This window comes from Centropristis striata, chromosome 4 (genome assembly GCF_030273125.1).
Source record: "Centropristis striata isolate RG_2023a ecotype Rhode Island chromosome 4, C.striata_1.0, whole genome shotgun sequence".
NCBI lineage: Eukaryota > Metazoa > Chordata > Actinopteri > Perciformes > Serranidae > Centropristis > Centropristis striata.
Genome location: NC_081520.1, coordinates 22018503 through 22046027, shown reverse-complemented (window position 1 = coordinate 22046027; position 27525 = coordinate 22018503). Strand labels below are relative to the sequence as shown.

General features: G+C 38.3%; 1 protein-coding gene across 1 annotated transcript; it reads right to left on the bottom strand.

The window, feature by feature from the left end:
* Positions 1–1855: 1855 nt before the first annotated feature.
* Positions 1856–23930, bottom strand: efhd1 (EF-hand domain family, member D1). Its single transcript, XM_059331032.1, has 4 exons — positions 23084–23930; positions 12809–12956; positions 6991–7125; positions 1856–5618 (listed from the first exon to the last, which is right to left on the bottom strand). The coding sequence occupies exons 1-4, from the start codon at positions 23440–23442 to the stop codon at positions 5484–5486; spliced, it is 777 nt and encodes a 258-aa protein (XP_059187015.1). The 5' UTR covers positions 23443–23930; the 3' UTR covers positions 1856–5483.
* Positions 23931–27525: the final 3595 nt, after the last annotated feature.

The window sequence follows — 27525 nt, the reverse complement described above, 5'->3', positions numbered from 1 at the left end:
GCCTTGCTATGCCATATGGTAAAACTGCCTCTGACAGACATAAGGACAAAACATATGGCTGCTGCAATATGAAAAGATTTATACCACTTTGTTTAAACACGTTCCAGATGTAATTTATTTTACCTTAATCCTGGGCTGCTGTTGTAAACAGAATGAACTGAATATAACTAAGGGTTGCTGGAAACCCTGACAGCTGTGCTGGCAAACTGTCGAAGATACTTATCCTAGTTTTTGTTGATAGTCATTTGTCTTGTTGATTTATTTTTTTAACTTGTCCTATCCAGTCATGGAAAAAATGATTAATTGTTCATTTTAATGCCTGGTACAAAACTAAAGGTACAATTGTTTGGACAAATATAATGATAACAACAAAAATAAGAAAACTATTGAAAATGTCTAGATATCAGCACTTAAATTAAATTATTATGAGCTATTTTTGTTGTTATCATTATATTTGTACCTTTAAATGTACCTTTAGTTGTACCAGGCATTAAAAATGAACAAAAAATTGAAGAAAAATGGGTGGTCTAATATTTTTTTCCATGACTGTACAAGATGTGTTGGAGGGCACAGCATATTACTTGGCTAAATAAATTGTCCATTTTGCCTGAGATTGAGCTTATTTTTTTGTCGCTATTTGTTGGCAAAAAAATAATTGTCGGTCTCTGTTTGGCAAGTTCAATTTCTAGTATTTTTTTCTCATTTTTCTATTTCATTGTGCATTCAAAATCCTTTGCAGCTGGTCATATGTGGCTGGTGTCATTCTCTCGGTGCCAACTATAATTAAATTATATATAATTAAACCCATGGAGTACTCTGACTCTTGCTAATGCATGCTGATTGGCTTCAGCCCCCTGTGACCTTGATACGGGTAAGCAGTTTAAAGAATGGATATCAGGGATTGTGTAAAGATTATATCGATATGTACAGTATGTATGATGATGCTAACAAGCTTTTATCGTGAGTAATGGAGTAACGTGGAGTCATTGTTTGTTAGTATCAGTTATTTTTATTTATCCTTTATTGCAATCAAGTCAAGCTTCCGTTCTAACAGGGAGTATAATAACACAATATCTTTACAAGTGCCCAAAAAATATATTTTACTGACCTTTTGGCAACTTATAATTCTCTCAAAACAAATACAATATATACTATTTTTATTTATGAAAAAATACATTGTCAATTTTCACAACAAATACCAAAGAAGGTACGTGATATGTACAGTAGTTTTGTTATATGACAACGTGAACATGCTTCAGCTTAAATACATAACCACAGAGGAAGCAAAGGGCCAGATGCATGAACGGCACTCAAAAATAAGCACTGCTTAGTTCAGTGTTTCAGCGTTTTCAGGCCTGTGACTCTATATACACACACATACATACAACGTATATGTGAATGTACAGTCATGGAAAAAATGATTAGACCACCCTTGTTTACTCCTTGCTTTCTTGTTCATTTTAATGCCTTGTACAACTAAAGGTACATTTGTTTGGACAAATATAATGATAACAACATAAAAAAAACTCATAAGAGTTTAATATATGAGCTGATATATAGCCATCTTTCATGCTTTTTGATAATAGCCAAAATCATTATCAAAACAACATGGAAAATGGCTAGATATCAGCTCTTATATTAAACTCTTATGAGCTATTTTTGTTGTTATCATTATATTTGTCCAAACAAATGTACCTTTAGTTGTACCAGGCATTAAAATGAACAAGAAATTGAAGAAAAAAAGTGGTCTAATAATTTTTCCCACGACTGTTTGTGTGTGTGTGTGTGTGTGTGTGTGTGTGTGTGTGTGTGTGTGTGTGTGTGTGTAAAATACACCTCCCAGCACCTCCAAAGCTCATTAATTTGCATGCCAATATCTTGTTTCTTAATCTGTATATAATATGAATTGTAAAACAACAATTTGTAGATTTGTAGTTTTCAGGGCACTTGCATGGTGGAACTGTGATTCTTCTGCCCAACAATTCGGTGAAGCATGTTTGTCTGGAATGCAAATAGTCCAGTCCAGTTCCAGTGAGCTTTACAGGTGTTGGTAGTTGTATTTTTTTTCCCAGTTTGAACAGAGCCGAACGAGCAGTTTCCCCTTTTCCCTGTCTTTAAACTGAACTAAGCCAACTACATCATGTCTCCAGCTCTGTACTTAACATGCAAACATTTCCATATCCTCCTCTCGCTCTCTGAAAGAAAGCTGATAAGCGTCATTCTCAAAATATTGAGCTTTTGACCTTTCAGTATCACAAACCCCATTTGTCAGCTAACGCTAATCACAAAGCTGCATAGCAAAGTGAAGGAGCACTTGTTATACACTCTGAGCTCTTGGTGTCTCTGTTACTAACCACACATATTTACATGTTTGACTTGATATACAGTGAACTGAGCTCTGAGGTTTTGTGACAAGGTGGTTCAATGATCAGCCGGTAACACATCCACCACCCCGCTTTATTATAGTACAAAGCTGTAGATAGATTTTAGAAATTCCTGAGACCACATCATGAAGAAGTAATTATTTTTCTGACTTGGAGGTGTCATTTCCAATTTTTTATATGTATATTTTGCATGGCATTGGCCCATTTGTCAAGCGGCCCACCAGGAAAACTCCTGGTGGGCCACTTGTGCTCTAGGTGGCCAGTCCAAGTCTATAAACACCGTCTGAGAATTGCTACATGTCGGAGATTTTGGCATGCTGTGAATGAGCATCACCATAGCAACTCACAGCTGAACATCTTTTCAGGGGAAGGGCTGAGGGAAAGCCTATACAGTTAATCCTAACAGACTCTGGTGTATGGGCTATGGAATGGGATACTGTTCACATAAGTATAAAAAGGTTTGAGTCACAGATACAAAACTGAAGTGGACAGTGGACAGATTAAGCAAAGTATGCATATGAATGACCAAATGTTCAAATGTTAAATGCACCTCACTGATTTTACACAGCAGTACATTAGTATTTTTTTGCCTGTGAAAACAATTGTATGTCTTCTGAAGGTCTGGGGAGAGACAATGACCCTGATGACATCATAATGATGTCATTGGGCTTGTTGACTACAAGTTAACAGTAGAAAGCAAAAGCTTTTGCACATTTGCATTCTGTAAATAAAGTTTAAAAACATTTTCTTCCAGTTTTTCATTTAATTATGTAAAACCATATAAACAACATTAATCAACAAACAAAGCGTGTGGTCCAGATTGTAGCCATTGCATTATGGGGAATGTAGTGTTTTGGAAGTTTTGACTTGTCTTTTTTTGCTGACCATTCATTTATTTTTGTAGTTCCACAGAGATTCCAAAGGGCTTTGCTCCAAAGACAATCAAAACTATGTCACATAGAAAACAATTGCATCTAGTGTTGAATGAGACAAAGGATCATTATCATGCTTACAGTTAAGATAACCTGTCTATGGCCTGACTGCTATCTCCCCAAGACTCTCAACCTTAAGGCTCACATCTTGCTTCAGTCCATTCTTATGCATACAGAGCTGCAGGATATTTCTAATATCAATTTACATAGAAAACAAGCTAAATTGATTTTAAACATGTGCACTTACATGTGCATTTAAAACACTTGCACTGCATGTATTGCATGCTCTTTAAAAACAATATTAAACTACACCATAGTACTCAAACTCACATAACTCAACTGTGCAAATGGTGGGGTTATGAGAAATCAGATCCTAAAAACAGAATCACAAGCCAGAACCCTGGTACAACAGGTAAGCATGCTTAAACAGAAGCTGTCCCTCCATCATGTGCTTTTACTAATACATTTTAAATTCAGTCTGCTGTTGTTGGACTTAGACATCAAATACACATTTACATCAATTGTTTAACATTTTTGGGAAAATGTTTATTTGCTTTCTTTCTGAACTAGTTTAGCATAAAGCCTGTGTGCATTGGGAAAAACAGCTAGCCTGGCTCTAAAAAACCCTCTGAAACACACTGATTAACATGTTATGGCTCGTTAACTTCATCTATACATAAACAGAAATGTGGAATAAAAAGTTGTGGTTTGAGGTGCTATGGAACTATAGATATGAAACCATAAACTTATAGCATGTAAGTGCAAATAAGAAAATGTCTTGCTCCCAGTCTTGGGCTATCTAGGCTAACCACAGCTGAGTACTTAACACACAGAAATGAGACGTGTCTGTCATTGTCTGTCTTCTTCTGTCATCTCAATCTCAGAAAGGAAGCAAATAAAATGGTAATTTCCTCATAATTTGAACCTTTCCTTCAAAGGTAACCTCCCTGATTTTGAGTTTTCACAGTTGAGTTTTAGTGGTAATCTGGGGATTTTGGGCACCATATCAGAATCAGGGAGTGTACCTTTTGTGCATCAAATCATTATCAAAATCTGCTCCAGATAATTTTAATTGCTCGTCATGATACCAGCATTTTAAGCTTTAGTAGAATACCTTTCATACCAGTGCAAAAAGAAAAAATTATCAGGCATCCAAAATAGGATCCAGTTGTCTCATGTAATGCTGTCTGCTTGTGCACCTGTCTCCAGGCACATGCTGGGTTAGGTGATGGAGAAAGTGCTGGAACAGCCACAAGCTGAGCACCAGTTGGTTTTATTCCTGCAGCCTTGAGTTGAAAGTCTGACCGCAGATGTGTTATTTTTAAGTTTAGGTACTTTCCATACTACTGAATGTTTAATTAGCAGAGAATGTATCCTTTAAAACACGTGGTATAAAAAAAAGGTATCCAAGTATCATTACCTTTCTGACAACTTTACTGTCCACTATTTAATGGAAGCTGTGAGAGCACAGCTTGTTTAGTGCTGGATCAGTCAACTGAGCCCAGAGTGGTAGAGAGATATTTAGTGGCCAAAAGTGCGTAAGGCTTCATTTTAGGCCAGCAAATGTTTCCAAGCTACGCCGTATTAAAATGTGCTATTATTAAATTGTTATGATAGTTATTCACATTGTCTTTAACTGTACCATTTCTATTACATTGCAGGTTGTAGAGGAGGTGTCCATTTAATTACAACCATTGTAACAGTGTTAACAACGTGAGGATCATAAGATCACGTGACTAAACTGTAACATGACATTAAAAAAAACGTTTCACATACAACATTTGCAGGACATACTGAACACAGCTTAACTTTGCCTGAACAAGTACAATTCCCTGTTCTTGTATAGAGGGACACAAAGAAAAAATCCACAGAAATGTACAATAAATCTATGATTCTCTAAATATTCCTTACGCATCTGAAGTCGTGTTTTTGCCTTGTTTCCTGTGGAAGAGCTGCAGAAAGCCTGGAATAAATTAACCGTGCCTGTGACATGTTATGAGGTATTTTCAAGTATTTTAGTACTTACTTAAATGCATCGTTTTATTTTTGTTATTACGTCCCTAATTCTGAATAATGCCATTAATTAAACATTAAGTGGAATGAGATGCTATTCTTAAAAATCTCTGTGACACTGGTGGTGCAGGTCAGGATCTGTTTCAGTGGAGAGTCATGAGCAGAAGGCGGACTGCAGCTGCTTGAAGGCGGCTTGTCTCTGTTTTTTATCCTCTTCCTGTCGCTTGCGTTCTTCTTTTTCCTCTCGAATCTCAGCCTCAAACTTGCTGCCAACGGACAGAGCCTGCATCTGTTAACACACAGAATGACAGCGCTCATTCCCATTAAAACAAACAATAAAAGTACTTCTGCATGGCTGCTTTCTTTTGCCTTTTTAAGATATAGGACCAACCTCACTTTGCCCATTTAACTGATCCAAAATTTTGAGTGAATAGCTTTAACTCCATATGGCACCATATGACACTGCATATGGTCCCTTGTTGTGAGCTGCAGAACCTCCTGAAATGGAGGGAGGCCACTGTTTCACCACTCAGCTTCTTTACCAGAGCTATGCCTCAGCTCAGCTTTATCTTAAGGTCTTCAGTACGTAGTGGCATGAGAAGAATGAGAAGAAAAAAAAAATTGAAATCTCAATTTTGGTCGGAAAAACTTAATCTTAAACTTAAGCTTAATTAGGCTGTTTAGAGGGAAGTGCCTGACGCACGATACAAAGGGAAGTGAAAGTTCAGCAAAATGCAGCATAAACAAAATGCTTTACGTTATTAGTTAACTACAAATGTCTGCAAAACATAATGGGACTGTGCATAGGTGCCGACTTGGGTTAAACAGTATAGATATAAGGTCTGATGGAATCATATTGTGAAGACATTGCGTGTTCCACATGGCTACTTAAAATTGATGATGGTTCCACATGGCTACTTGATATGCAGGTTGGATGGGTGATGTCATGGTGTAGGCAGGCAGTCTTAACCTACCTAATGTGTACCACCTTTGACTGGTACCCTGCTTTATGTCCGCACACGTAAAATTACGCACGGAGCTGGGAACTGGCTCTTAGTTTCAAAGTCGAGATCTCAAGTTTTAAAGTCAAGAAAACAAGTTTTTTTGTTTTTTTTCTCATGTCATTTTGGGGGCTCCGTACCAATCTGAGTCACATGGTAGAATATAAAAACTCTGTAAATCCATGCTAACGGATTTGTAAACCGTGCCCTCGAATTCAGATTTTTCTCGTTGGGACTTTTAAGGTGAAGTCATTTCCACTGAAGGGCTGTTTCTGTATCTTCAGGCTACTAATGTTAGCTCCAAGGAAGACCAACACAATTCACCACAAAAATTTGGAATAAACTTCTATTCGAGCACATTAATATTAGGCAATTTAGATAGTTACCAGTACCCATTGCTGTGTTATTAAGGAACTATCTTGAGTCCAACTGTAATAAAAAGTTCCTGTTTATTTCCACATCTCTCCAAGCTTCAACTCTACAACTCCAGTGGTCACCCTCTTATGATGTCAATCCGAGGGAATCTGAGTTTTTTACTGCTATGTGACCCAGGTGGGCTCTGTACTATGGAAAGATATGGCTTTTGGTTTCTGACTGGTTCAGTGGTACTCATACAGGTTTGTTAAGACACAGACAACACAGAGCACAAACAAAGAGTACCTTGGCTTCAAAGAAGTCTTTGGCCCCCATCACTCCCTCAGTAGAGACGTTGATCTCAGACAGCCGGGCCAGAGCCATAAGACCACTCTCCTCCTGCAGCTCTCCAGCTGCTGCTCTCCGGAAGATCAGCAGGAACTGCAGGAAGTTCAATTACATTCAGCAAAGAAGTCTGTGTTCATGTGACAAACTGTGTAAGTCACCTTAGTGTGCTTTTCTCCTGGCATCATTGTCATTTCCTGCTAGCAAACTTACAAAACATGATTTCCCACTTCTCCTAATCTACAACAGCTGCCTGCCAGCATCTTCTTTTCTTGGTTCTGATACAATGCCATACAAACACCTATCAACACAACATGAAAACTGATACATCCTTAAACCCAGGAGCCTTAGAAACAGCTACAAACCCTGATATATATTTAGATTGCTTTTCTCCCATCGATTTCCAACAACTAACCAATGATTTCTTCATCTAAACCGTCTGTCTCTTAGACCCCATCCCAGCAAGGCTGCTTAATGAAGTTCGACCCTTATCTGGCACTTATTTCTTAGATGCAATCAACCTGTCGTTCAACAGGCTATGTGGCACAGTCCTTTAAAGTAGCTCTAACTAAACCTCTGGTAAAAATTACATTTAAACTGCTTCGGACAAAGGACTTGTCTGTGTACTTGTATTGTTAGATCTTAGTGCTGCATTCCATACATTGACCATCACATCCTACTACAGAGACTGGAATAGTAATTGAGTAATTGACATTAGAGGAACAGCACTAAACTGGTTTAAAATCATACTTCTTAGACTGATCCCAGTTTGTTCATGTCAACAATGAATCCTCTGTGCAAACTGATGTTAGTCATGTTGTTCCAAAAAGTTCTGTGCTTGAACCTCGATGGTCCACAATTACCTAATGTTAAACTCAGATAAAACTGAAGTAATTGTGCTGGGACACGAACACCTCCAAAATTCATCTAAATATTTATTAATAACCATTGATGGCATTCCTGGCCTCCAGAAACACCATAAGGAATCTTGGAGTTTTCTTTGATCAGGATCTGTCCTTTAGCTCTGATATATGACAAACTTCAAGGACTGCAATTTCTCAACTACGTGATATTGCAAAAATCAGACCCAGAACCAAAAGGATGCAGAAAAACTCATTCATGCTTTTGTTACTTCAAGGTTAGATAACAGTAACTCCTGTCTTCCTGAGAATGTACAAGATACTTTGTTTTTGTTTACATTGCTATGTGGGGGGGGAAAGTGTATATGATGTGAATATTTATATATTGTACATTTTTCAATAAAAAGATTGATCACAAAAAAAGATAACAGTAACTCCTTACTGTCAGGCTGCTCCAATAAATCCCTTTAAACTCTTCGGTTGGTTCAGAATGCTACGGCCCTTTTACTGACAAGAACCAAGAAAAATGATCATTCTTCTTACTTACAAAGCCCTTAATGGTCAGGCACCATCACATTTTAAAGAAATCATAGTGCCATATTACCTTACTAGAGCACTACGCTCCCAAAATGCTAGGTTACTATGGAAGAATTATCCTATCTTTATTCAAGAGCGTAGATTTTCAGTTTGAGAGCATAATGTGTCTTTCTCATGCTCAGATTTGTTCTCCTCATGCTCACATTTTGCGCTCGCACTCAGATTTCTGCTGCTTTCTTTCAAAATGTATGCGTGCACTTAAAAATCACATGCTTGTGCTCACATTTCTTCTGCTTGGACACAAACATTTCGCTCGCACTCAAATATGTCCTGTGCTCGCTCAAATCTAAAGTCTACGCGCTCAGATCTCAACTCTGCGCTCTCAAAACTTTTGTGCTCGGACTCAGAACACGCACGTCCTCTCAGGTTGAGGTGTCTGCTCAGACTGAACGATGTCCCGCCCTGCGCTTAAACTAGTGTGTTTCACCAGCCAATAGGGAGACAGCTAGATTGTGACCCCGTCTTAGGTGCGTTGCCTCGCCTTTTTGAGCGCTCCGTCGGGGCGGGTATATGGTCTGTTTGTAAAACTGCTTCTCTCTTAAAATACACCAATTGACCATATTAGCCAGCTATTTGAATCGTCACCTATTTAAGACGCAGCATATTTATGTAGAATTAATCTTAAATTGTCCTAAAAAGAGTTATCGTAGTTTAGATTATATATATATATATATATTTTAAATTATTATTTATATATATATTTATTGTTTTTTATTTTTCACCTGTTCAGTGGTGTCACGATAGTCCAGTGGTGAAGGACGTTACTATCTGTTGCATTTTAAACCATGGGACGCCGGTTCGCATCCCATCCGCTGCACTCTTGCTGCATGTCTTATTATGATTTACATTTTTAATTGATAAATTAATGTAACAGTAATACAATCCGTGTAACCAGCTGCTTCTCTTATTGAAACGTTTAACAAGAGATGATGGGTAAATAGACTTGGCTACGTGATTAAAAAGGTATAATGAAAAATACACTATGATGATGATAATGATTTGAGGATAACATTGGTGCGTGTAATGCAGTGTATCACCGTCCTATTTACGCGGTCAAAGCCAGGGAGCGCGTAATTAAGCTAATGTTGGTAATACTTTCACTTTCACAAGAAGGAGACTTTGAGCAGGATTCGGAGCGCGGCAGCGAATGAATGGGAGACAGATGGATGGCCAAAGACCTCAAGTAAGTTCATTGCTAAATGTTGCTACAACTCAAAACACTCTTACTTATCAACATATATAGCGGGCCTTTGTCGGCACTAGGGACAGCAACTCATTATGAATTAAGTGACGTCAGCGGGGATTCCCTTCAGCTCGCGCATCATTATGTGTGCCGACCTGCCGCTGGTACGATCATACGTTGCCAATTATTGTACTTTCGTTGTACATGTTACAATGAAGGCCCGCTATATATGTTGATAAGTACGAGTGTCAAAATGATTACGGTACTGTTATTGAAACTACTGTATATGGTCGATGTGTTTTGAGTTGTAGCAACATTTAGCAATGAACTTACTTGAGGTCTTTGGCCATCCATCTGTCTCCCATTCATTCGCTGCCGCGCTCCGAATCCTGCTCAAAGTCTCCTTCTTGTGAAAGTGAAAGTATTACCAACATTAGCTTAATTACGCGCTCCCTGGCTTTGACCGCGTAAATAGGACGGTGATACACTGCATTACACGCACCAATGTTATCCTCAAATCATTATCATCATCATAGTGTATTTTTCATTATACCTTTTTAATTACGTAGCCAAGTCTATTTACCCATCATCTCTTGTTAAACGTTTCAATAAGAGAAGCAGCTGGTTACACGGATTGTATTACTGTTACATTAATTTATCAATTAAAAATGTAAATCATAATAAGACATGCAGCAAGAGTGCAGCGGATGGGATGCGAACCGGCGTCCCATGGTTTAAAATGCAACAGATAGTAACGTCCTTCACCACTGGACTATCGTGACACCACTGAACAGGTGAAAAATAAAAAACAATAAATATATAAATATATATATAAATAATAATTTAAAAAAAATAACTCTTTTTAGGACTACTTAAGATTAATTCTACATAAATATGCTGCGTCTTAAATAGGTGACGATTCAAATAGCTGGCTAATATGGTCAATTGGTGTATTTTAAGAGAGAAGCAGTTTTACAAACAGACCATATACCCGCCCCGACGGAGCGCTCAAAAAGGCGAGGCAACGCACCTAAGACGGGGTCACAATCTAGCTGTCTCCCTATTGGCTGGTGAAACACACTAGTTTAAGCGCAGGGCGGGACATCGTTCAGTCTGAGCAGACACCTCAACCTGAGAGGACGTGCGTGTTCTGAGTCCGAGCACAAAAGTTTTGAGCGCGCAGAGTTGAGATCTGAGCGCGTAGACTTTAGATTTGAGCGAGCACAGGACATTTTTGAGTGCGAGCGAAATGTTTGTGTCCAAGCAGAAGAAATGTGAGCACAAGCATGTGATTTTTAAGTGCACGCATACATTTTGAAAGAAAGCAGCAGAAATCCGAGTGCGAGCGCAAAATGTGAGCATGAGGAGAACAAATCTGAGCACGAGAAAGACAAATTATGCTCTCAAACTGAAAATCTACGCTCTTGAATAAAGATAGGATAATTCTTCCATAGGTTACCTGTGGTTCCTAGTCCTTAAAAGTAGATTGGAAGCCAGAGCCTTCAGTTATCAAGCTCCTCTCCTGTGGAATCACCACCCAGTCTCAGTACGGGAGGCAGACACCCTCTCTTTATCCAGGAGTAAACTTAAAACTTTCCTCTTTGATAAAGCGAGGACTATAGAGAGGGCTGGCTGAGGCCTTTGACCAGCTCCTAGTTATGCCGCTATAGGCCCAATGTGTCGGGGGACTTGATACACAGGGCCCTCTCTCTCTTCATCTCTACACATTGATGTTCCAATACTACATGTCACAAGCTTTTATTCTCCCGGAGTACTCGCACTTTTCTGTGCTCTCCTTTTCAGAGGGTGTCCAGCTGTTCGGCACTCAATCCTGCTGGTGTCACTGCCGTCAGTCTTGGTCGGCCCCAGATGGGAATGCTCCTCTCCTGCAGTCCACTCTACACCAACCGCACAACTGGCCAATGGTGGCACTTCACCTGCTGCTGTGCACCTCCAAGAACTCTCGCCCTCTCTCTTTACGGCTCTGTAACGTCTCGCCTCCACTATGAACATGTCTGCAGGGGGCACGGTGGCGCAGTTGGTAGCGCTCTTGCCTCACAGCTAGAAGGTCCTGGGTTTGATTCCCGCCAGTCAGTGTCGGCAAAAGGGCCTTTCTGTGTGGAGTTTGCATGTTCTCCCCGTGTCCCCCGAGGATCCCCTTACAGGGACCTCTCACAAAAAACATGCATTGATCCTGGTCGCTATAGAGCCTCCCTCTGGTCAGTCGGGGCGCCTGATGGGGGGGAGACCACTATGAACGGGCCATCCCGGCAAGACGGAATATTTGACGTTGTGCGTGATGTCTAACACACACCTCCCCCTTGGTCCGACAGTCATCGTTCACTGTGGCCACGTAACTGGGCACAGTTACAGTTACTGGGCACCGCTGATTGTAAACGAACCAGCATCACTAACTGTCCGCAAAAGTGTCCGATGCTTGTTGTAAATGGTTAGGGTTAACTGAGGACACATCTTGCTGCAGCACACACATACTTTTACTACTACAGAGCTAACTGTGTAGCCTATTAGCACTGTGCTACTGCACGTCACTATCGTCTCCTCCCATTGTCTGCTTGACTCGTTCTGCAACACCGGACTGCACTATGAAAGGGCATAAATATCATTTCACTTCTTCACGGGATCACTATGAACGCCCTAAGGCAAAAAGCAGGCACAGATCTTTCCGGCAATATAGTGGGACATTTACGGGGCCGCACTATGAAAGGGGCTTGTTCCTGTTGTAAAAGAGATGGTTTGCAGTATGACTGGAACTTGGATAGTTTTGAGGTTGAACAGATTATAAGACCTATACTACAGGTGTTATCCCCAGTTAATTTCTGCTGTTTTGTCAAGTGCACACAGTCTTTAGATACTGAGTGCTGTGTGTCTCTTTTTCTTGTAGAATTCAGCAGTATTCATTTTCCTCACATAATGAATACCTCACTTTAGTCACAATCTTTATAATGTAAATGTCAATGTTTCCCACATGCTGGCTTAAGAAGGAGCATATTAGGGGGTATCAGGTGAGTGGTTGTCCTTATATATCCAAATACTGATAGAGATGACGATGAAAGTTAATATTTAGCTGCATTGACAAGCAAACTACAGTTACTGGACACACAAGAGGTCACACTCTCACCTCTCTGAAGCTCAGCTTGCTATCAAAGTCTTCGTCCACCTCTTTGATCATGTTCTTCAGGCCCAGGTGGGTCTGTGGAGCTCCGAGCTTCTCCATCATCAGCTTTAACTCCATTAGGTCGATGAAGCCGTCTCTACCAGTGTCATACCTACAAACCACAGAACTCAAAGTTAGGTCAGGCTGGAAGCGTAATAATCCTTTCAATATCAATAATCAAAATAGTCATTAGTTGCAGCAGTCATACATACATATATATATATATATATATATATATATATATATATATATATATATACACATACATATATATATACACACACACATACATAATATATATATATATATATATACACGCACACACACACACACACACACACATTATGTTCATTAAGTTCATTATATTGGTTTAAACATTGTCTACATTTAGATTTTTTCCTTTATTTTTTTTTATAAAGTTTAATGTCTTTGTTTAAATGTCATTTTGGATAATAAAGTTATTGGTTAAACTGTAACATATCCTGCCTCATTACATCTTCATGACGAGTGTTTGATAACCACATTTGAGGGATCCTTGCAAAAAAAGTGCATCAATGCAGTGATGTTGATACATTTTCAATATAGAGAGTCCACTAGACCCACAGGTATGATATGAGTGGGTACCTGAGAAATTCAGTGGGTCCCCAATAAAAGTTGTATTTCTTGAGAAATTGTAGCGTTTAACTCCTTTGATTTTGGTATGGTATGGTTATAATTAACATATATATTCATGTATGTTCAAAACCTGGAATCAAAACAAATGAAATTCCAAATCTGAAAAGTTTTTAGAAAAAAGTATTGGAAGTGGAAAAAGTATTCAGTATAAGTACTAATATTACTATAAGTACTAATACCACACTGTGATATTACCTGCATTCAAAACTTAGTTCAGTAAAAATACAAAAGCACCAGTTCCAAAATGTACAAAAGTAAAAGTACTTCCTTGGACGTATGGATAGTGACTTTAATGGGTCTTTTTCAGATTTAAATGCAACAAATGCGTACCTAGCAACATCACTATCAATGTCATCAGCTAAAATCTGTTGGGTTCTAAACTATATTACAAAACGTTAAAGAAATGTGTGGATGTACAGGTGCATCTCAATAAATTAGAATATCATAGAAAAGTTTATTAATGTCAGTAATTAATTCAAACAGTGGAAATATCACATTATATAGATCATTACATAAAGAATGAAACATTTCATGTCATAATTTCTTTAATTCTTCTCATTATAATGATTATGGCTTACATTTAATGAAGACCCTAAAATTCAGTGTAAAAAAAAAAATAAAAAAAAAATTGAATATTACAAAAGACCAAATTTTTAAGTATGTTTAATACGGAAATGTTGGTCTCTGAAAAGTATGTCCATCTATATGCACTCAATACTTGGTTGGGACTATTTGACTTGAACTGCTGGAGATGGACTTTTCCATCATATTCTAATGAACAGAATAGAGACACAGAACAGAAACACACAGGAGCATCACATCCCTGAGACTTATGAAAGGAGTCTTTGTTGACGATCTTCAAGCGCACACACATATAGACACACACAAACACAAACACAAAAGAATGTCCATCCAATTAGTGTCAACAACGAGACAACTGCACCAGGAACTGATTGGATGCATGCTACAATGCCTACAAAATTACTCCTGAAAAAATGTCGGAGCAAATGTAAAATAAAGTTATAATTTTAACTATTGTAATACATTTTAACTGAGTTGAAAGTGATTACAAACATTTCTTCATTTGCAATAAAGAGTGATTACAGCTAGAGGGAGGGCCTTCTCTAGTCCTGGGAACACAAAGGCATCCATGGTTTAATTTGGCTCATCTTTATGTAGACACAGGAATGCAAAAGGCAGTCTACAGCAGGGTGTTTCCCTGCTGTAGACTGACCATGAGCACAGCAAGCCTTACTGACATTGGCCCACAGGAACTCTCATCACCACACAAAGTTCATACAAGACTACAGTCATCTGCACGGCCTTGGCCTGTGTTCTTTTACAGGTTGATGAACCTCTGTCTTTGTTGTTGTTGTTATCCTGTGTACCTTTCATGGTTATGTACAATTTTGTACAAACCAAATAAAAAAGTCAGACTGTTCGCTAGCTTGCCTGTGGTTACATTTGTCTATATTTATATAAAATAAGGAGAACCTGATATTTAGATTGTTGCCCACATTTTGACACTAACAAAACAAACAGTAGCAAACAACGTTGCAGAAAACAGGGTTATTTCAAAGGGCTTACATACTTTTCTTGCCACTATAATTTACACTAGGCAGTGACAAATGCAATGGCAAGCATTAAGGTTCGAACAACAATGTGCCTGTGCCGTGCATTCTCTGGAGTAAAGATCTGGTGAAAGCACAAGGGGAGCTCCAAGTCATGCAGCATGGGCTCATAATGTTAAACTAGAAAATTTCCTCTGGGGAAATTCTGAAAGGGCCACGGGGGCTACTGCCGGTGTGTGTACACAATGATGAGATTCTTCAGAGATTTCAAACAATTAATACTAGTAATGTTATGATACTATATAATATACAAGGACCACACCTACAACAAACATTCCTCTTCAAGTATTTATTTATACAGCAACCTATGCCCTTTAACCTCAAAATGTGTGTGTGTGTGAAACATTTGTATCTGGCGGAGTGTGTGTGTGCGTGTGTGTGTGTGTGTGTGTGCGTGCGTGTATCTTTAACTGTTATTACATTAAATGACCAGTGTGTGTGTGCGTGCGTGTATCTTTAACTGTTATTACACTAAATGACCAGTGTGTGTGTGCGCGTGCGTGTATCTTTTACTGTTATTACATTAAATGACCATTGTGTGTGTGCGTGCGTGTATCTTTAACTGTTATTACATTAAATGACCATTGTGTGTGCGTGCGTGTAACTTTAACTGTTATTACATTAAATGACCGGTGTGTGTGTGCGTGCGTGTATCTTTAACTGTTATTACATTAAATTACCATTGTGTGTGTGCGTGCGTGTATCTTTAACTGTTATTACATTAAATGACCATTGTGTGTGTGCGTGCGTGTATCTTTAACTGTTATTACATTAAATGACCAGTGTGTGTGTGCGTGCGTGTATCTTTAACTGTTATTACATTAAATGACAGGTGTATGTGTGCGTGCGTGTATCTTTAACTGTTATTACATTAAATTACCATTGTGTGTGTGCGTGCGTGTATCTTTAACTGTTATTACATTAAATGACCAGTGTGTGTGTGCGTGCGTGTATCTTTAACTGTTATTACATTAAATGACCAGTGTGTGTGTGCGTGCGTGTATCTTTAACTGTTATTACATTAAATGACCAGTGTGTGTGTGTGTGTGTGTGTGCATGTATCTTTAACTGATATTACATTAAATGACCATTGTGTGTGTGTGTGCGTGTACCTTTAACTGTTATTACATTAAATGACCAGTGTGTGTGTGCGTGCTTGTATCTTTAACTGTTATTACATTAAATGACCAGTGTGTGTGTGTGTGTGTGTGTGTGTGTGTGTGTGCGTGCGTGTATCTGTAACTGTAATCACATCAAAGCATCAAAGGCGTTGGGGTCGACCAATCAGAGCAGAGCAATCAACGGAATTAACAGCTGTGGAATCTTCTGGCACAGTGAAAGCAGCCAGAGGTGGGCAGAGTGAAATTTCTGGCCTCGAACAGAAAGCATTTTTGGCAAAACCATAATACCTATCATTGATCCGACTTCACTTTGAGCGTCCTGAGTTCTTCCTGAACGTCTACATATGTTTGTTTTTTTTACGAAAAATGAAAAAATAGCTTTGTTAGAGCGATCTAAAAAAACTGTTAAATGTCAGACAGCTCAGAAATCTTCCTGTGTTTTTAATATGGGAGCCAATGAGGCTGTTGGTGGGTGTTGGTGCATCCTACGCCCAAACTATAACTCTGACAGCTTTACCAGAGGATTGTGAGTGAGAAGACAAATTTTCCTACGTTTCTATGTATACATTTTTTCTGTAGAGTGGAATTTGCGGCCTGGAGTGCAGTTTTCAAATTTATTTTTTGACAATTGTTTCTCTCCCTCTACACTCTGGCGATGATGTCACACACTGTGACGCGAACATTCCGTGCAATACACACCCATTATAATCTCAGAATTTCTCCAAAAATGATCATGGTCATTGAACAGGGATTGATAAAAAACTATATGACCTATCGAAACGTGGATTAATACACAGATACACAAGACTTGTGTCTACTGTTTAAAGTTTAAATGGAGTCCCTAGGTGAAATTATGCCTGAGAAGTAGACGTTTAAATATCTCCAATTATTGTTTCTTTTTCGCTCATTTTTTGTCGTGCATCCCATTCATTTCAATGCAAAATTTTGGGCAGTTTTTCGCAACTTACGTCGCGAAAAATCCGTATTTTGTCAAGAAAAGTAATAGCACACCGATCCCGATCAAACCGCACGTTTTGGTATATAATTTGTCCTGCAACTCTTCAAGTTGTAGGACTAGTAGCAGGACGAAAAGCGCCCCGAGCACTGGTCCCTACAGCTATTGCTGTATGGGACCAGTGCTCGGTGCGATTGCCCCGAGGCCCTAACTACAAAAGTTAGTATCTAATTGTATAAAGTTTTTCCCTGCACCTGCCTGTTGCCAGGCCCAACAGATTCAGTACCAGGCCCAGCAGCCTTGTCTCCCTGAAGCAGTCCAACTGACAGCTGAAGAAAGAGGTGAGCAGCAATGTCTTAAATAATATGTCCAACTAGAAAATTTCCTCTGGGGAAATTTTGAAAGGGCCACGGGGGCTACTGCCGGTGTGTGTACACTATGATGAGATTCTTCAGAGATTTCAAACTATGCCCTTTAACTTCAAAATGTGTGTGTGTGTGTGCGTGTGTGTGTAGGTGTAATTAAAATCACATAAAGTTACCTGTGTGTGCGTGTATGAAGCATGTTTATGCATGTGTGAGGAGTGTGCGCACTTTAGTGCATGTGTGTGTGTGTGTGTATCTGTAACTGTAATCACATCAAAGATCAAAGGCAATCAGATCAAAGCAATCAACAGAATTAACTGCAGCTGTTAATGTTCCGAAAGAGTGACAGCAGCCAGAGGTGGACAGACTCGAATTTCTGGCCTCGAACAGAAAGCATTTTTGGCAAAACCATAATACCTATCATTGATCCGACTTCACTTTGAGCATCCCGAGTTCTTCCTGAACGTCTACATATGATTTTTTTAAAGAAAAAGAAAAAAATAGCTTTGTTAGAGCAATCTAAAAAAACAGTTCCATCTTCCTTTTTTCCAAATCTCCCTGCGTTTTTAATATGGGAGCCAATGACGCTGTTGGTGGTGTTGGTGGATCATCTCTGCGTCGTACGCCCAAACATAACTCTGACAGCTTTACCAGAGGATTGTGAGTGAGAAGACAAATTTTCCTACGTTTCTATGTATAAATTATTTCTGTAGAGTGGAATTTGCGGCCTGGAGCGCAGTTTTCAAATTTATTTTTTGACAGTTTTACCTCTCCCTCTACACTCTGAGCGATGACATCACACACTCTGACACCAACATTCCCTGCAATACACACCCATTATAATCTCAGAATTTCTCCCAAAATTATCATGGTCATTGAACAGGGATTGATAAAAAACTATATGACCTATCGAAATGTGGATTAATACACTGATACACAAGACTTGTGTCTACTGTTTAAAGTTTAAATTGAGTCTCTAGGTGAAATTATGCCAGAGAAGTAGACGTTTAAAAATCTCCAATTATTGTTCTTTTTCGCTCATTTTTTGTCGGCCGTCCCATTCATTTCAATGCAAAATTTTGGGCAGTTTTTCGCGACTTACGTCGAGAAAAATTCGTGTTCTGTAGAGAAAAAGTAATAGCACACCGATCCCGATCAAACCGCACGTTTTGATATATATTTTGTCGTGCAACTCTTTAAGTTGTAGGACTAGTAGCGGGACGAAATTGCGTCCGGAAGAGGAATAAGAAGAAATCCACAGTATAACAGTAGTGGTCACATACAGCTATTGCTGTATGGGACCAGTGCTCGGTGCGATTGCCCCGAGCCCCTAATTACAGGGGGTCCTTTGAAAAAAAATTGTTTCCATTATCATAAAATGAATTACTTTTCGGAATTGTTTTTATTATTATTAAAATCGATACAATTATTTTCAAGATATTTCAAGATTTCAAGGTCTCTAATTATTTTCCCACACAATGATCCTAAAATGAAACAAAAACAGCCTACAGTTCTTTTATATGTGACATAGTTTATATTAGGGCTGGGCGACATATCAATATAAAAAATATATTGATTTATTTTAAAATGTGATATATAATTAGACCATATCACATATATTGATATAGTTCAAATTTGCACTGTGATCCTTGCTCCAGGCAAGCTGCTTTATATATAAATGCTGCCCTTACTAGGATTTGTCATATTTAGTTATTTTGTAATGTCCGTTATTCTTTTCTCATATAATGACGTATAAGGATTTTCAACAGGCCAAATTTTAAACACAAAAAAATAGCATATCTATTGCAATTGTTCAAACATTCTGAATGTTGTGCACACAGAAATTAAAATAAAAAAATGAAATGAAGCGTTTTTAGTGTTTTTTTCACCTATATGAATCGGCCATGGCCTTAAAAAACGTCATGTGGTGCGACCGTGATTTATCTTAAAATTAGTTATTTTCGATAATGTGCTTAACTTTTTTTTACAAGTTCTCAGTTATTTAAAGTGTTTAGAAACAAAGTATTTAAATTTCTTTTGATATTTTGTCAATAATGATTTCATATTTTTGTTCCATAATGTTACAGTCCCGTTCTTCATTGTGCTGACACAACTATAGTTCTTCTAAATTTCATTATACTGATTTAAAAAAATAAAATATACCAGTCACCTAAGTATACTGTATCAGTGATTAATATTCCAGCTACAGAAACTAGATATTATATTTTGAATTCAACACAGTTACTGCTTTTATTGGTCGCACCACATGATGAGTGGTCGCACCAAATGACATGAAGATATTATATAATAAATATAGGTCAATAAACAGGTCAATAAACAATACTTTTAATACAAAACAGAATTACATCCGATAATAATGAAATTACAATAATAACAATACAAATAAAACAATTTAATTACATTTTCAGAAACATGAAAAATCTCAAACATAAACGCACTTTGTTTTGAACAAACATTTCATACTTTACAATAAAGATCTGAATGTGCACCACATTGCCTTGGTGTCCTGAAATGTTTTTTTAATAACATTTTTAAAAGTAAAACAATCTCAAACACAAGTGCACAAAAATTGGATTTGTTTTAAACAAAGACTTCATAACCATTTAAAAAATTTTATAAATCCATCAAACATACAGTAACTGCAGTAACTTGACAAAATAATTAATCAATTATGTTTATCATACTATTTTCATCAGAACCTTGTATTATAGTAAATCATGTAATCATTCACAAAGCCACAAATGTGTGCTTCTATTAAAACAGTTTGTGATGATGCATAATGATTTCATCAAACTTGAAAATCATAACATGACTTCTGGGTATTTTAATGCATATGTGAAAGTGGGGGATATATTGTTAACTGCAGGCAGTTTTTAGCCCCAGGCATTCATTCCTTTCTCTGTAAGCACAAGATGCAGCCCTCCATTTCTCTCTTTGTTTAGTTTTCTCTCTCTGTGGCAGATCATCTGACTTGACATATAGAATCTTTCCCTGTTGTTTTCTTCTCTGATAGCTTTCTTTTCTTCTAGCAAGGTACTCCTCTCTTGCCACTGGGTCAGTTTTTGTTTTGCTTGACAGTGGCATCTGGTAAAATAGATTAAAACAGTAAATAAATGACAATTTACTAATGCATACATAATTGCCACAGTGAAATTGCATGCTCCATCTTTTTTTACATTTTTCTCATGATATTGTACAAAAAACTAAATGTTAAATTTCATTTCTGAAATACTGAGAAAACAATACTCAAATTGTACAAAAAACTATTCCAAAAAATGTTAACATAAAGTATTTTTTGTATGTTAGTCTTAATAAATAAAATAAATAAATAATAAATAAATATAAAAGCCCAATAACTGCCTATCTAGGACATATATCTATTATCAAAAACACTCTACAATGGTCGCACCACATGATACCTGGTCGCACCAAATGATATTTACATGTTCAGTCAACATTTACAGGCAAATAATTAGCATCCTTAACAAAACAATCTAGCTTCACACAAAAGGCAAGTTTACACTTTCTAATCAAAATATATATTTGTAGAAATAGTTTAATATTCATAATTTTTTTGAGGTCATACCACATGACATCCAGATATGGCAACTACATACCAACCGTTAAAAGCGATATGTTTTATCAAATTTGAGAAAGATTAACAAACCTGCTTGCTGTCTCCAAGGGTTCTTGGCAAACTGTTGGATGATGCAACTTCCTGTCTTGGTCTGGATTTCAAAGTTAACGTCCCAAAGTGGTAATTTCTTGATGGTCGCACCACATGATATTTCATAAAATGGACATCCTCGGACAAAGTTTGCTTGTATGTTATAAACGAACTATAACTACAAATGCCTTGAAAATTTGTACAGGACGAAAAAACACTTTGAAAATCATGCCAAATGGGAAAGAAAATATATTTGAACAGATTTAGGGTAATTTTATAGACGTTTTCGAAACAAAAATTAAGGCCGGACAGTCGCACCACATGATATTTTGACACTTTAAAGAGCACAAAAATTGCCAACAACTAACTGTTTTTGAAAGGTTAAAGTTTTATATGTGAGAGATATACTGCATACCTTTGGTTTCTTTTTACGAGTTTAAACCTTTTTTTAACTGTAAAAAATACAGTCGGACAAAAAATTTGGGCGTCACGTCATTGACCAAAATATATTTATTTCAAAAAAAGATTGAAGATTTTATTTCATAGACTAGTTTTATTAAAGATGTTGGGTAACGCTTTATATTAAGGTCCTTGTAATAATCATTAATTAACAAGTAATAAGGCCCTTGTAAGTCCTTACAAGATGCTTATTAACATTATTGTGTGTTTATAAGCTTATATAAGTGTTAATAATGGCATTACAAACACCCGTGACCCACCCATTATGTCTTTGCCATGCCTTTATTAATCTTATTTTGTTTGCTTATTGATATTAAAATATACTTTATTGCTCATCTATTATAAGTTAACTATGCTTTTTGCAACTACCTGATCTAAAGCGAGAACAATGCCTTATTACTTGTTAATTAATGGTTATTAAGGACCTTATTATAAAGCGTTACCAGATGTTGTATTATTAAAATGTGCACTTTAAGGAGCTTGATTTTTTTTTAAAGGTACTCCTATTGTTATACAGTATTTATGTTCACTTGAATAAAACTTGTGACATATGCCATATTTGGCTTTGACTTTGAATGAACATTTGCTTTCTCTTTGCAATAAAAATATCAGGATATATATTGTATATCAATATTCAGCCTAAATATATCAGGATATACTTTTGGTCCATATCGCCCAGCCCTAGTTCATATGTCATCAAATTACCTTCAAGCTGTAAAAGATGGCCTTCAGCACATTTGATATCAGTATTGCATCAAATTGTATATTAAACTGTTCGCAGAAAGTTGCATCCTTGTTTGCACAGTGTTGTATTTTTAGGGGTTGTGTAGTTTGCAATAGTGAAGAGATGTTTTTTCTTTTCTTTTTTTCCACGGAGCCTAAAATCCCTGGCAGCGCCCCTCGACTCAATAGTATATTTTTACTGCCCTGCCCCGATTTGGCCAGCTGTGGTTGTCAATGAGACTCCTGGAGCTCTCAGTGTTGTTAGAGATGCGTTGATGAGAGAGCGTGATGAGTGACGAGTCAATCTAACTTACTGCAGCAGTTCCCACGTCTCTCCTCTAATCACGACACAATGCTACATGGATAAAATGAACTGAGAAGCACAAAAACTCAGCTCGTCGTGACGAGGGCCTGTAGTGAGCAGTGACCGACTCGGTTTGTATCGAGAAGTGGAGTGACAGTCAACGTTACCGTGAGGCTTCACGTCAGCATCTTAATCTCATCATGAGCTCCCAGTCCTACATGTCAATTCAGCCCAAATCCCCACGACTAACGGGTATAAATTAACATGTCGGACCGCCTTTACGTGGACAGACAAAGAACATTTCAGCTTCACCCTTACCGTTTGAACATCATCTCCATGTCCTTAATCTGCTTGCGGGAGAACTCCTTGAACTCCGTGTACGGGTTGAAGACGCGGCTCAGTCGAGGAGCAGCGTTGCCCTCGTTGATGTCCTGTCTGCGGCTCAGTTTGGCGGATAATTCGACGGACGAGTCGCCGCAGGCTGCCTCGGCCTCTTGCTGTGTGGGTCGGACCGGGCTCTGTTTGGGTCGGACCGGGCTCTGTGTGGCTCGGACAGGGCTCTGTGTGGCTCGGACCGGGCTCCGTTCGGGCTCCGGCCCCGGCTCAGCCTCCTGCGTAGCCTCCTGCGTAGCGGCCAGGCGCGACTGCAGCTTCCTCGCCAGCTCTTCGGATGCCATGTTGAGAGTACCACGCTGTACCAACTGAGGCTATCAGGGAGAATATGACGGCCTTTTTAGCCGTTCAAAAATACCCAAGTACAACGGTCAAATTAAACCGTCTGTGACCCGTTGACAACGGAGAAAACAGTGCTTCCGGTCGCACTTTTTCAAAATAAGACGGTCATCCCAACAATTGTACTTGGGGGATGCTTTCTGATGTGAAGTCAGCCGACACTCGCATACCCGTTGGATGATCCGCCGAAACTAATATTGCAGCAGTATATAAAGGTGCCACCACATTCTGTCATTCGTGAAAACTGCATTCAAACGTCGAGCTAACGTGGACTTCACAAAGTTAGCGTAAGGGTATACGTGACTGCATCCGGTTTTCATAATAAGGTGATAGCCTACAGTAAAACAACATGGAAATAGGATGAATTGAATTATATTCACACAAAAAATTAAACAGGTTACCAGTATCCCTTTCACTATTTCCTTTCACATTTGAAAGGAAATACAATTGAATTGTGGGGAAATGTCTTTCTTTGTTGAATTCCTGAAGAATCACAAACAAACAATGTTACATTTGTACAATGGTACAATTGTATCTGTGTATTTCTCTGCCAACATGTAGACACGAAATCAACCATTTTCACTTTATCAATTAAGATTACTTTATTTATTATAAGGCTTTGCTCCTTACTTTCTCACAAATTAGTGATATATTTTAGAACAACTTATGAAGTATTTAAATGTATTATGAATCAATTAAGAGATTTTCCAAAAATGTCCCACATTTGTATCTTCAATTTACTTCAGCTGAGGTGGTTTGGGCATCTGGTAAGGATGCCTCCCGGGCGCCTCCCGTTAGAGGTGTTCCGGGCACGTCCAACTGGTAGGAGGCCCCGGGGAAGACCCAGAACACGGTGGAGGGATTATATCTCTCTCCTGGCCTGGGAACGCCTCGGGGTCCCCCAGGAGGAGCTGGACGTTGTGGCTGGGGAGAGGGACGTCTGGAATGCCCTGCTTAACCTGCTGCCCCCGCGACCCGGCCCCGGAATAAATACATTAAAAAGTGAATAAATGTAGAAATAAATATATAAATAAATGCAAAAGATACACGTAAATTCATATTTTTACATGTAATACACTATTTGTTTTGCTATTTCTGTATTTATTTAGTTTTACGTCATCATTTATTTATTTAGTTAGTTAGTTATTTCCACATTTAATTTTACATTTTCATCTATGTTGATTTATTTATTTATTTGTTGAATTTTTTCATTCATTTCTTTGACACCCAACAATGTAAATGAGCTGGACAGCCGCAACATCATGCTGTTATAATAATGCTCTCACATTGATTATTGCCTGTTGTTTTCACTTGGTCTGAGGTTTCCGGGCTGTTTGGCCCATACACACAGGGTGGGAGGAGGCCTCATTCAGTGGCCGCACAACTCTATACTTACACTCCTAATTTCTGCTGTCTTGAGAATAAAAATGTGTAGCTAGTTCCAAATCGATTTGCAAAACAAGGGCTCTCTGCTGCAGGGCAAGGGGACAAACGTCTAAGATTTCAAAGTATGTGAAGCATCATGATTACGATGTAGTCTCTGTTTTAAGGCATTTTAGAGTATGTTTTTTGTTGTTGTTTTTTGGTGTAGATGAATTTTTGATGTACATAATAATTAATCTTAAAACACAAAGTACCTTTTCCATTAGAAACTCAGACAGGGAGGGGGATTTGAACTGCTTAAAATTTCTGGCTCAACCCAAAGTTGCCAACTGGTCCTCATCCCCTGTCCCATTGAGGGCTATTATGTCAGACACCTGAAAGATCCACAAACCCAGATTGGTCATGCCACCATTTTCATCCGCCCACTTCAAAGGAACCTGAATCTGGAGCCTGTATGCCTCTCTGTCTGCTCTTGAAAACTATGAATGGCAGTAACATCACCAATTTTTTGTGTAATTTTATTATGATCCCCTCACAGACATGTCAACCAGGGTGCAGTAGTGAGCCAGATGGACCGCCTCAGAAATGTGTCACATACTAATAGTAATGTATATGTGAGGTATTGCTCAACAGAGTGAATGTATCGTATTTGTAAGGACATCACTTTCATGTTGCAATATGACCTAATTTCACAAAAATAATCTTTTTATTTAAGACTATTACAGTGTTGAGGAGCAAGCTGAGGTAGCCACAAATGATCACCAAACTCCCCACAGTGATAGATTTGTAAGCATGTTGACAAGACCACGGCAGAATCCTGCAGGAAGGGCCAGCAACACAGAAAACAAGAGATATGCCTGCTCTTCAGATCCTTGATCTAGATCCCACTTTTTTGGTGTCTTACATCAGATTAAAATATATATTGTATGTGATGTTATCTACATTTATGGATTAAATATTAATGTTATTATATCACTAATGTTTTAGATTGGAAAAGTGAACCAGATCCCAGACGGAAAAAATAAGTTCAAAGGAGAGATTTTAAATCAACATGCAACTGAAAAACCACTTGTCATGGATTTTGGAGGCAGTGCAGTGGACAGGGAGAGCCTGGACTATAGTACTTTTTACTTAAGGAAGGGATCTGAATACTTTTTCCACCAATGGAACTACATAACACTTTACTAACTAACTAACTAACTAGTCAAACACACTCTAAATGTGTTTAGAATTACAAAATAACTTTCTTCTGTCGATTCTTGTTTATTTTTAACAACAATTTCAACCCTCCTCCGTTATCTGGCCTTGGGACCGGCCAAAGTGACTTAAAAGAGACCCTCTGGCAGAGTTACTTAGGGTTTTTATTTAAGGTTTGTTTTTTCTGCGCGACTGTAACTGTGAGTGCTTTGGGACAGGGGAGGGGCTGTCGGCAGCACCTGCGGCTCATTAAGAAAATAACAATCTGAGCCCTTTCCTGAACAGGTATGCATGCCCCATTCTGGAAAGAGTTAAAGTATAATATTTGTCTCAAAATGTAGTGAAGTGGAAATACTCCAGTAAAGTACATGTATCTCAAAACTGCACTCCAGTACAGTACCAAGGTTATTGTAGTTAACTAATTGTAGTTAACTATCGAAATAACCAAAACTAGAATTACAAAAACATTTTTGTTAACTGAAATAAAAAAAAAATTAAAATTAAAATTTTTAAACGATAACTAACTGAAATTGTATTGTGTGGTTGCAAAACTAACTGTTTTCACTAAGTGAAAATGCTGTGTTTTTGTCTTTGTCAACTTTTTTCTTACAGGAAGCATTGGTTAATATGTTTATTGAGACTGGGATGTCTACACGACTATGTGAGTCAAAACTAAACTAAAACTAAGCATTTTCAAAGAAATAAAAACTAATTAAAACTGAATTTGTAAACATAAATTCCCAAAACTTCAGGGGCCAAGCAAGGCATCTCCTTGAACTATAACAAGGAGATGCCTTGCGAATGCCAATTTCCTTGCGAAGGTCCCCACCACGTCCCGCGTCGGATGAATTCCCACGTCGGACCGATTCATGCCGGTCTGACCCGCCGGGGTCTGACCGTTGAGGTTGGTCGGCTGTTTACAATTAAACAGCCAGACCGAGGGAAGGAACTGGTTTCTAATTTTAAACTTTTGAGATATCATTTTGTGATGTCACCGATGATGTGGCCAATACTGTGAAATCGGAGTTCTAGAAATGGGAGTTCCGTCACAGTTGATTGATTACATCACAGAAATTGTTACTGTGGAACGTTGCCATTGTTGTCATACATGAGTGAGTTTGTTTGTTTGTTCGTTAGGTGAATGAAATCAAAATAATCTATTTAAACTAGCGCAGTGGCCATGTGGCGTGAAGAGCATGTGCCCATGGGCTGGTTGCTTGACTCCTGGTATTACTGCTTCACTGTTGTCAGGGGGCATGCCTGTTTGGAGAAGGTGGCCATTCAAAACACATGCCCGATTAAAGCAAGGCACTTCATTTAACTATAACTTGTTCAAAGGTTCCTTGCCCTGCCCCTGAAGTGTTTTACCACATGTCCTTAGTTTTGTCCCTTCCACAAAACAACAACAAAACAAACAAAGAAATGTGTTTCTGAAATACATTTTTTGA

Coding starts and splice junctions, on each gene's coding strand:
- efhd1 (XM_059331032.1), bottom strand. CDS start 23,442: ATGGCATCCGAAGAGCTGGCGAGGAAGCTGCAGTCGCGCCTGGCCGCT. Junction 12,957..23,083: donor ATGGAGATGATGTTCAAACG/GTAAGGGTGAAG, acceptor TGTGGTTTGTAG/GTATGACACTGGTAGAGACG. Junction 7,126..12,808: donor GCAAGCTGAGCTTCAGAGAG/GTGAGAGTGTGA, acceptor AACTTCCTGCAG/TTCCTGCTGATCTTCCGGAG.